At 39.7% G+C, this 10,630-nt stretch overlaps 2 protein-coding genes across 5 annotated transcripts in view; one reads left to right on the top strand and one right to left on the bottom strand.

The window, feature by feature from the left end:
* Window positions 1-4,565, bottom strand: part of scel (sciellin) — an 8,657-nt gene extending 4,092 nt beyond the window's left edge. For 3 of the 4 annotated variants that reach the window (XM_023430619.2, XM_087169717.1, XM_023430620.2), the window contains exons 1-13: window positions 4,461-4,565; window positions 3,094-3,131; window positions 2,449-2,557; window positions 2,164-2,226; window positions 1,946-2,017; window positions 1,778-1,810; window positions 1,622-1,663; window positions 1,498-1,533; window positions 1,244-1,318; window positions 1,071-1,139; window positions 700-771; window positions 531-605; window positions 374-430 (exon numbers count right to left, since the gene is read on the bottom strand). In XM_023430619.2, the coding sequence (XP_023286387.1) occupies window positions 374-430; window positions 531-605; window positions 700-771; window positions 1,071-1,139; window positions 1,244-1,318; window positions 1,498-1,533; window positions 1,622-1,663; window positions 1,778-1,810; window positions 1,946-2,017; window positions 2,164-2,226; window positions 2,449-2,557; window positions 3,094-3,118 (728 nt within the window). In that variant the 5' untranslated portion in view covers window positions 3,119-3,131; window positions 4,461-4,565. The remainder of the gene's footprint in view (window positions 1-373; window positions 431-530; window positions 606-699; window positions 772-1,070; window positions 1,140-1,243; window positions 1,319-1,497; window positions 1,534-1,621; window positions 1,664-1,777; window positions 1,811-1,945; window positions 2,018-2,163; window positions 2,227-2,448; window positions 2,558-3,093; window positions 3,132-4,460) is intronic. The other variant, XM_023430621.2, reaches the window with a different exon arrangement.
* A 3,607-nt stretch (window positions 4,566-8,172) lies between these two features.
* The window catches only part of mycbp2 (MYC binding protein 2), a 60,982-nt gene continuing 58,524 nt past the window's right edge, over window positions 8,173-10,630 (top strand). The window contains exons 1-2 of the mRNA XM_087169712.1: window positions 8,173-8,444; window positions 8,630-8,693. Coding sequence (XP_087025838.1) covers window positions 8,173-8,444; window positions 8,630-8,693 — 336 coding nt within the window. The remainder of the gene's footprint in view (window positions 8,445-8,629; window positions 8,694-10,630) is intronic.

The raw sequence follows: 10,630 nt of genomic DNA, 5'->3' as shown, positions 1-10,630 counted from the left end.
GCACCAGGCATTGCAAGACCACACTATACACTCACAAACCAGTCACACTCCTACAGGCCTGGGCCTCCATCTGGGCCTTAGATGATCCTACATGTCTCTAGAGGTGGGGATGAACATTCAGTGTGTAAAGACTCTGTGACAGTATATAGAATAGTATATAGTATGGAGTTCTATGGCACAGAGGAATAAAATATATTGGATTATGGCCATGAAGACTTGTTAGTAGGACCAAATCATTGTTGGTTTACTTTTATTTTTGGGTTTGTTGACAATTAAAAATATAGAAATATGATCAGTAGATTCATCTGACTAACTTGAATATCATTTAGATAGCACACAGCCTGTGTTATACCCACTACAGGATCAAACTCACTTAGTGTCAGTTCTGCTTTTCACTACCACAGTCTCAGTTGTAGAGACAGTCGTCTTGCTGTGAAGAAGGAAATATACATTAGGACAGAACATAATTACTAATCTCCTGGTGTCATAAATATAATTCATTTTCTAGACAGGATTTTTAAGATTATCACCTGTCTGTGGGTGAGAGATCATCCTTGACAGACGTGGGGATGACACGTGGGGTGTCATAAAGTTTGTCTTCCGCACTGCACAGAAATATATTACAGACAGGTAAAATTATAGGTGATGGAGATTTAAATGCTACTGATACAGCTTTTTATTAATCTGAAAGTACATTACCCCTTAATGCTGGTGACAGTTGTCTCAGTCACTTTGGTTGTTCTGGTAGGTGAGATGTTTGAGTATAGTGTCCTGTGTGAGAAGATGTTACAGCTAATCAGCTTTTCATTCAAACACAGATTCAAACCAACATCATATGATCAATAAAAATCTGTTTTCCAGCACTGTAACAGTACACTGTGCTCATATTTGGTGCAAGAAGCTCATTGGCAACAAGAGATACAAAATAACTATTTACATGCATCAGTATCAGTGTTTTTTTCCCTTGTACATTGAGTTTTACCTTTGATGCTTTCAGTACAGTTTGCTGATCATACTCTGTGTCTGTACTTGAATGCAAGAAAACCCAACTTATATCAGTATATTTTTACCCTTTGCTTGAAGACAGGACCCGCTCAGTGAACATGTCGGTCTTGGTGGGAGATTTAATCACAGGAGATCTGCAAAAAACAAAGCAACAAAAGAACAATGTATTTTCTCATGAATCTGATATGGACTCAATGTGCGATAAGATGACACATGTTAATGCTGAAGTATGTTTTACCTAAGACTCTGGGTGGTGGTGGTGGTGGTGGTCTCAGTGGTTTTGCCGTTATTGGTGATAATAGAGGTTGTGGTACTGAAGGAAGAGTAATAGGAAAGAAAAGTTACAAAATGCTTCAGTGTGCTTTGTTGCCTATGTTTCCTTGTTGGTTTGAAGTAGTCTTGGACGTGGATAAAAACAAAGCTATGCATTATCTTCATTGTCTTTCTACTGATTTTTTTGCATCGTGTGCGACAGACTGGAGCTTTACGTACGTGCTGGGAGAATCTGACTTCAGACTTGAATACGAGCTGCAACAAAGAGGCAGATTATTAAAATGATTTCCTGAAAAGAATCTCCAGATATTGCAACATTAGTTGTGCTATCATGAAAATGTACCTTTTGGTGTAGGAGGTAGTAGTCTTGCTGGAAGGGAGGGTGCTGCAAGTAGAAGAGAGACATTATTAGGCCACAGTTCTGGTTAGAACTACTGAAAGTACATTGACTTGAATTAAAGGCAAAACAACGATAATAGTGTTTCTATACTGCACCAACCTGCTCCTCAGCTCATCCTGACTTCCACTGAATCTGCAATGACAGAAATCACAATTGATAGTTCCTGTCACAGTCTGCTTACATACAGTCTGTTTATATAAAAGTAATCCAGTAGATTCAAGCATTAGTATTGTTAAAAGACACCAGTATGTTAATGTAAAATGATACCTCTTGGTGAGAGCGTGTACAGATGTTGACGTGCTTATGGTTTTGGTGGTTTTTGTTTCCTCACCCCCTGAACTATGAGCAACGTACAATAAACGACATTAATTAACAGGATTAATGACTGAAAATATGATTTATGTTACACCCCGTTCACCATAGTAAGTGATAGATACCCATTATTTTGTCTGTTATTTGAGGAAAAGTTGAAACATTTGTTTTACCTCTCCAGAGACTCATTGGATCTGTACCGGCTCAGAACAGATTTGCCGAAGTTTGGGTCCCGGCTGAAGGAGTTCAAAAAGATAAAAAAATTCACTCACTCTCCCAGAGATGATTCAACACTGTGATTTCCAGAAGGAATGTAGTGGGAGGCCTTTTTTAAGATGAAAGACTGACTCAGTTGAGATATGAACAAGTCACACCCAACAGTTCCAGTCATTCCTGAGGCTCATGTGCATATAGAATAGAAGTCTTGCATTTCAGCTTCTATGATTTGCATGACTTACTCGACATCTTCATCCTCATCATCAGCTCTTTTGATCCAGCTGTTGTCTTTCAGGAGAGATGACTTCTTCTTGCTGTCCTCGATTGCCTGGCTGGGCCTGGTGCTCCTGGCTGAGAACATAAGACAAGGAAAGTATGAGTGGGTCTCCAGCAGACAAAATGTAATCTGAATTACTGTGACACAACAGAGAACTGGTACATACCTAATAATTTTTACATTTGACTCAGCTTCTATAATTTGATATATATTTGTGGAGAAATAGAATAGCTGACTGGATGTTTTGTGATTGTGAGCAGTTTACAGAGCTTAAATTTTTTTTGTGACATATGTCAACATCATATACATATATCTTTTTCTAATTTCTGCTCTTATTATAATCATTTTATTGTACACAAGTCTTCCTAGCACATAACACAAATGACATGAAAATGCTTTTTCATTGTTATTTTTTCATATATACATTTTATATTGTTTCATGTTTACATCTTCTGTTTCTTGTGTGCATTAGTCTCAAATTGTTTATTGTATGAGCATCATGTGACAAGTATAACCTTTGCACCTTGAATCTCACCTCTACAGTATTGGCACTACATGGAATCTAAATCTTTTTTTATTATTTCATTGTTTGATATTTCTCAATACTTACATGTCTGGGACGTATACCTGCTCATCTTGTAACTTCACCTGTTCAGTGTGAAAGAACAAGAAGGGAACTCGTCACATAATGAAACTACAGTATATCAGCCACTAGGTGGTACTGTGTGCTGAGAGCTTTCATACGCTGAACTGTACAGTGAATGTGAAGTTTAACCTGAGATCGGTATACATGTAAAGCTCAACTCACAAAGCTAATGAGCCAGTGCTTTTAATCCACAGTATCATTTTGTCTCTGCATAAATGCTGATATGCACATATTCATCAGGCTGGCTCTGTGAACATCACGCTGGGTTTGTCACTCTGCCTGAAGTGCATCAACTTAAGTTCAGCTCAACCCCAGACTCGCTGATTAAGCCCTAAACTGGTTTGTCTTGATCTGACTCCACTTGAAGACACACCCACCCTCCATAACACACCTTGTCCAAACACACCTTTGTCAGCAAAATAGAGGGGCGTACCAGTAACATGCCATTAACTATCGATGATAAAGATAGTGCCCTTTCGACTACACTCTACACTCCAGCACAAATACTTTCATGTCAGAGGTCTGAGGGCAGATATCTACAGCCGTGAGGGAAGTTATAACTGTGAACGCAACATGTCCAGTTATCAGACGCACAATCTAGTGACTGATGACATTTATTTGTCCCAAAACAGAGTGTTCAGTACTGGGGTTGTCTACATTATTTTGGCTTGGGTGAAGTAGTTTTGTATCCCTTGTTTGACAGGCCAACAGAAGTGGTCTAGGAGCTTTCTAAATGACAGAGATTAATGGCCATTCTCAAAAATAAACCGTGAATTATTATTCTAAGACAGATTCGGTAAAATCCCTGCTATTGAGAGTTCAAGCTTTGTTTAGAAAAAATTGTGTGGCAGATTTTACTGTTGTTTGGCAACTGAAAACTTTTTCAAGACTGGACATGCTGTTCAACTGTACAGACTAGCGCTGTAAAAATGCTCATTTTTAATATTTGCAAAGACTCTACGGCAGTTGTGAGGTTAACATTAAGCAATATAAGCAGAAACCCGAGAGTGTGTGTATGTGTGTGTCATGTCCCCATGTCGTGTATGAATGTATCAATAAGACATTCATTTCCATACAAGTAAAGTCACAAAGAAAGTACATTTTGTAATGAATTTACTACAGTTAAAGTTACACCATTACATGATCCTCATATACCATATGGATTTATATATATTTTTTCAGGATCCGTCGCACCTCACTGCAGAACACGCTGTCTCAAAGAACTCAGTACCACAGATTAAAACCATCTACGATTTCACATTCATGTAAATCACACACACATTAATTGAAACTAGAAACTGACAAAGGATTCAGAAAGAGACGTTACGTACCTCCACAGAAAGCTCTGGGACTCTTCTGTGAAAAAACAATAAACTTTCACTATAGTTCAGCTCCCAACACCTGTCTGTCACTCTGCAGTGTGCAATCGCAGCCCTGTCATTCCTCCTGCTTTAATGACCAGGGGAGGAGATTCCAAGGCCACCCATGGGTGTGGCTTCACACGACAATCAAAGAACACAATCTCACTCCTTCCATCGTCTCCATGCATGTCTTATTAATTGCTCTGCTTTCTGTTTGTAAGTAGGAGAGAAAAAATGACTTGGGTGGGGTGCTGAAGGACCTGTAATTCAACAACTTAGTGTCACTTAGTGTCGAGGAAGCAGAACTGTAACATGGGTGTGGGATTATGCCTGTGTATTATTCTCCTGCTGTCTTTTTCATACAATACCTGGTTAACAGTGGACTTTACTTACACATGTATGCTAAAAAAAAACTACTGGAAGATTAGGTAGTTTCAATTTGATTTTCACTCTCAGGTCAAAGGTTTTGCTAAAGTCCGATAAATGTCATTATATCTGAGATGAGTTACACTTCAACAGTCCATCAGAAATATACTTAAACACACAGGATGGGCAAACAACACACCACTGTCCACTGATGCCTCGGCACGTCTCACCACATCTTTAACCTTGAATGAAACTTCTACTGAATGACATTTAATATCATGTGTAATCATACAGAGAGAGGTTCATTCATTCGAGGTCTAAATCATCAGGAGTAAATGTAAAACTTAATTGACATCCAAACCATAAATGTGTCTGTGAATGTGAGCGTCATTACTAGGAGTGCCTTGTTTTGGGCTATCCAAGGTTTGAACGGTGCATAACATGCCAGGGTGTGACGGCCTGATACTGGTAGGTGAACCCCTCCTAGCGACAATGATGGAACTCAAGGAATGCAGACTGCACTACAATGACCAAACTATGAGGCTAAATGTCAACAGGCCGTGGCACATTTCTAATAGACAGGTATTTCTTCATGAACAAGCGTGGCTGAATATCACATTTCAAAGGAAACCCTATACATTTAGCCAATTCACTTTAACATGCTCAGCTAATTTAAGGCATGTAAACTAACTTAAAGTCCCAAAATCAATCCTGAATGTAGAATACTGGCATTATTGTCATTCATTCATTAGCCAACAATAATCTCCTGCTGACTTTACTGCATGGCTGTATATATTCAAGTGGAAATCACTGGCACTTGGTGGTGCTAGAGTTGCAATGGTGGAAATAACAATACTGGCTGTGCAGCTCTATTAAAATAAATAAATATAACAAGTTGCCCCTGGCAAAATATGTCCTGATGATTCTCCTCTCATTTAGTCAAAGGAGCTGAAATTAGTGTAACCTGTTCTTTGCTAGTGACTGAAAGGGATAGTCGTGAGTAGGATTTTGAACTGAGACAGACTAAGAACTATGATGTCAGGACACTGACACACTTTCATATTAGTCTAACAACCTATCCAGACTCTTATACTGGCCCTGCTTCCTGGATGTGTTGACGACAAATGGATTTCATTTCTGCCAGTTCTGCGCACGTTTGTTGCCCGACCTATGTCATCATCTTGGCCTAGATATCCTGCCTCCATTCGTCCTGTAACTGGACAGGGCTGAGGCAACCAGGGGTTAAGTGTGCAGCCTCTGAATGGGACTGCGTCTTTCTCATCAGATCATTCTCTTTTTTATAACGTTCTACCTAAAGACCACTGAGGACAGGAGGGACAGTGAATGTCAGCAGTTTGTGATCCAGCATATTTATGGTGCTTTTAGAGTAGATCATTACAATACATTTCAACTAAGCTCATTTTCACTTATAATATTTGACACTAAAACACTAATAGCACAATCCCTCAGTTTTATGTTCATAAATTCTTCTGTTGCCATCACTGATACATGCTGATGATCTGATACTGCGCATGATAATCTCCGAATGCTTCCTGGGTTGCTATGAGAAGAGACTGTAGACCGACCCCTCTCTTGTCATTGGGCTACTGCAATGCCTTGCAGCCAATAAAGCACCACTAGGGCCTGTGTAAATCTCTTCCTCTCACTCTCTCTCTCTCTCTCAATAAATATACATGCGCATCCACATGTACATACATTTATACCACCTTTTTAAAGAGATGACAATACATTTCAATTTGACTGCAGGGAGATCCAAGAGAATAAAATAAAACATTCGGAAAACGTACTTACTGAACACGTGTACATACATGTTCTTAGTCAAACATACAGTACATGTATAAGCGACATATTATGTGCATTTCTGTGAAATCTGCACGGCCTGCAACTGTTTTCTGTGTCCACCTTTGCTTTGTAGTGTGTTTTGGCCTCTACCACCATTTTGGTTGATATAACCCAACTCACAGTATCTCCCATTTTCCCCCTCCTGCAGTATTTCTGCTCCTTCTGGACCCTTGTCTCACCCCTGTCAGTAGGATAATGAAACTACAAGTATTGCCATCATGATAATCTGCATTTTGCATTACTGAGGCACTTCAATATTCCAATTCTATTTTAGTTTTAGGCAGAAATAAACATATAGTGCATTTGTTATCTCACTGAGTATGAGCTACATCAACTACATTCATAACAAAAAGGCACATCATTAGCAATAGGACTATATGCAGGACACGGCTCTGTGGGCCTGCTCAGTGAAGAAGACCACTGTATCATTAAGACGATTTCATCACAAGGTGGCTGCAACCCCTTGTGCAAACTGATGAGTTGTTTAAGAAGACATGTCTGAGATCAAAGGGCAACATTTCACAGTTACTCTATGGTCTCTGGAGAAGGAGGTGGAATGCAAACACTTACCCTTATTCCAGGCAGATGGTATTAAAGTAGAAAATGGATTGTAACTGACAGTGGCAGAGAGGAAATTGTGAAGTATAAAATGAAAGCAGTATTAACATAATGCAACTGTTTTTAGAAATCACACCAGAGCTTCAGTGCTTTTTTTGTGGGCAACAAAACATTTAATCGCTTTTCAGAGCCAATTTTAGATCAAACTGGGAGGGGCTCTGGATGAACCTCTGCTAATCAAATGTCCAGATTCAAACTGTACAGTGTGCAAAATAACCCATATGGTTCTATTTTCTGTCGGTTATGATATATTTCACCTCCGCAAATGTCGATTTGTATTTTTAAAAATGTAGCTATACATCAGTATGCTTCTATACAGGGAGGTCATTGTTCAAATAAATCAATGATAGCATCGCTCGGTTTGGTCGTATGAAAATATCCCGGCATGCTAGCGACGCAATTTTAGCCAGGGAGGGGAGGGACGATGAAGCTAAGATGGCAGCCCAACTGAGGGTGCTGCCTCTTCGGGGTCAAGAAATATTCAAGGAGCGAATAAAACCAAAACACGACAACGCGGTTTTTGGAAATGAATGGTGCCGTTTCTAAGATTTTAAAAGAAAATCTATTATGGCTTGAGAAGATATATTTTCAGACGACAAGCACCGTGTTGACGCTGTGGCCGGATCGGAAGACCGTAGTTGCACCACCAGACTGGCTACAATTTGCGCTTATAATAACCGTGGACCGTGGATGCTAATTGTGGTATTTCAGCGAGTTGGAATGGGGAAATGATGTGACATGTGGAGGATTTAATGACAAGCGGATTGTATCTGATGGCTAGATATCATCTAGCTGTGATATCCTTTGAGTGATATATGCATTGTTCTCCAAAACGATGATGTGTGCTGCTGCGGCAGCGGCCGCCGGTGGTGGGATTCTGCCCTCCTCATCACCGTCGATGGGGCTGGGTGTCAGGGTCATTTCTGGAGCAGGAGCCGATCTCTCCACCATTGGTTCGGGTATGGGTTCTTGTCCGACACCCGGAGCCCAGTCGGATTGTCGGACTCGGTACCAGCTTTTACTCTCAGGACGAGCTCTGGCGGAAAGATACAGACGGATTTATACCACTGCTATCAGCGATAAAGAGCAAGGGATAAATCAAGGAAGGTGAGTGGTTAACGTGAAAAAGATATATATCTAAGAAGCTGGTCTGTCATTTGTGCTGCTAACAGAGCTAACGACCGTAAGCTAACATTAACCCTTGCTCATCGGTACGTCGGTTAATAGCAGCAATAGATAAAGTTTAAAAGATATTCATGATTCATGAGCTATTTGGACCTTTGTCACACTAGACAATGTTTTGACTACAAACAAGATGCCAGGAGCTCCTTAATTTGGGTGCTACCTGTTATGGGGGTCAGTTTGCTAGGTAGCATTTGGGCTTTGACTTCCCTAGCTTATCCGTGTCAGCTAAGCTAATGTTACGTTACTTCACCCTTGCGCGGGGGATTTGCACTCCGGGTGCTCTGGACATTGTGTTTTAGCCAAACATTGACACATTGACACTGAAATTGAGACACTATACACTTGGACTCGAGAAAGTACACTTACACCGGCTGATATCCAAAACAAGCTAGCTGGCTAACAGTCATGACAGCAGTTTGTCAGTTTGTTTTGAGTAAATAGCTGCTACCTAGCTAAACGTAAACAAACGTACTGCTTGTGTAATGTTTTAATTTTTTGGTAAACATTTTAAACAACCATTACTGGGGTTGTCACCAAAATGCACATTGCCTAAGTTGTCATTTCATATAATTTGATGTAGTGAGCTGTGTGTATTTAGGCCCAACGGCGTCACTATTTCGATAGCTAGCAAACGTTAACGAACGTTGAGAAGCATCAGCCCTTCCCCAGGTTATCTTAACTGGAGTTTTACTTCTCAAGTAAAACACAGCTGATAATGAGCAGGTATGCATTTAAACGCATAGTAAACACAGCAAACAGGGCTTAAAACGTTAGACATCTATTGGTGAGGATGTGTTGGGTGGTGGATGAACTCATTTGCTTTTCTGGCATAAGCGGGTAATACAGTTACGTCATTGTCAGTCAGGTTGTAGACTGACTAGCTTGATCGTTGCAGCATCCTCCCTCACACTGAATTGTTTTTCTCAGTACACAGTACTTGCTGTAAGCATGGGCCTGTTATACGCAAAAAGTTTCATTTTTGTGTGAAGAGGTAAATACAATCACTATAGCAATCAGACATTAAATGCACTCTGACCTTTTATTTTAATATCAACAACAATGGAACAGTAATTGAGGTATGTGCAAAAATCTTGGCACCCTACTAAGTATGTGGGTGGAAATGGAATTGTTTTGGGGTTGTGTGGCAGCCAGTGGCACATGAAACATTTCACAGATGGAACAACATAGGTTGTGTATGTATAACCATGAGTCACTACTATATGAGAAGTGTGATGTGTCTGTAATTTGAGATCAGCGCTTGTTCCAGGACATGGATGTACGCAATGAACGTTGTTAACCATCTTAATATTTTGTTTGGAAATCATTTTTTTCTCTGTACTTGAACTGCTTTATGTTAAAATTTGGCTTCAACAGCAAGACAGTGATCCATAACCATACCACAAAATCCAACATTAACTACTTCAAGAAGCACAAGCTAAAGTTTAGTAATGCACCACACAGTTCCCTGACTTAGATCTTAAACATGCTGTGTGTACAGCCAAAATATCTTAGAACTTCAAGTGATCTGCAAGAAAGAGTGGGTGAAAATTCCTAATTCTGATAATAAAAGACTTGACTGGCTACAAAAAGGGTTTGCAAGCTGTGACATCTGCCAAAAATCAACAAAGTATGTAATTTCCTCAGGGGTTCCCAAACTTTTGCATACAACTGCAAACTGTTGTTGGAGTTTTTAACGTTAGTCTTATTGGACCACTTTTGCCATAACCAACTCCTTATTTCATTGGTCAAAATAAGCAACTAGACCAAAACAACTTCAACTTCTCCAGTTGTGTGATATTGAGCAACCATTTTATCTGGCACCAATCTTTCTTTGTTGAGCTGATATTAAAATATGTTACTTGCACATAAAATGCAGGTAGTAGTCCAATTAAAGCTGCATGATTAATCAATTGATTCCATTAGTCGATCAGCTGCAAATTAATGCACAATAATTTTGATAATTTTTTTAATACAAAATGCCTAACATTTGCTGGCTGCAGCTTCTCTGTGTCATATATGATAGTAAATTTAATACCTTTGGATTTTGGACTGTTGATCGGCTAAACAAGACACTTGAAGATTTCATATTGGGCTATAGGAAATTCTAA

This window comes from Seriola lalandi, unplaced genomic scaffold (genome assembly GCF_002814215.2).
Source record: "Seriola lalandi dorsalis isolate HSWRI2012SDOR001 ecotype SW California unplaced genomic scaffold, Sedor1 jcf7180002054908, whole genome shotgun sequence".
Classification (NCBI taxonomy): Eukaryota; Metazoa; Chordata; class Actinopteri; order Carangiformes; family Carangidae; genus Seriola; species Seriola lalandi.
Note: the sequence above shows the minus strand (reverse complement) of the source record. Positions and strands in the feature narration are given on the sequence as shown.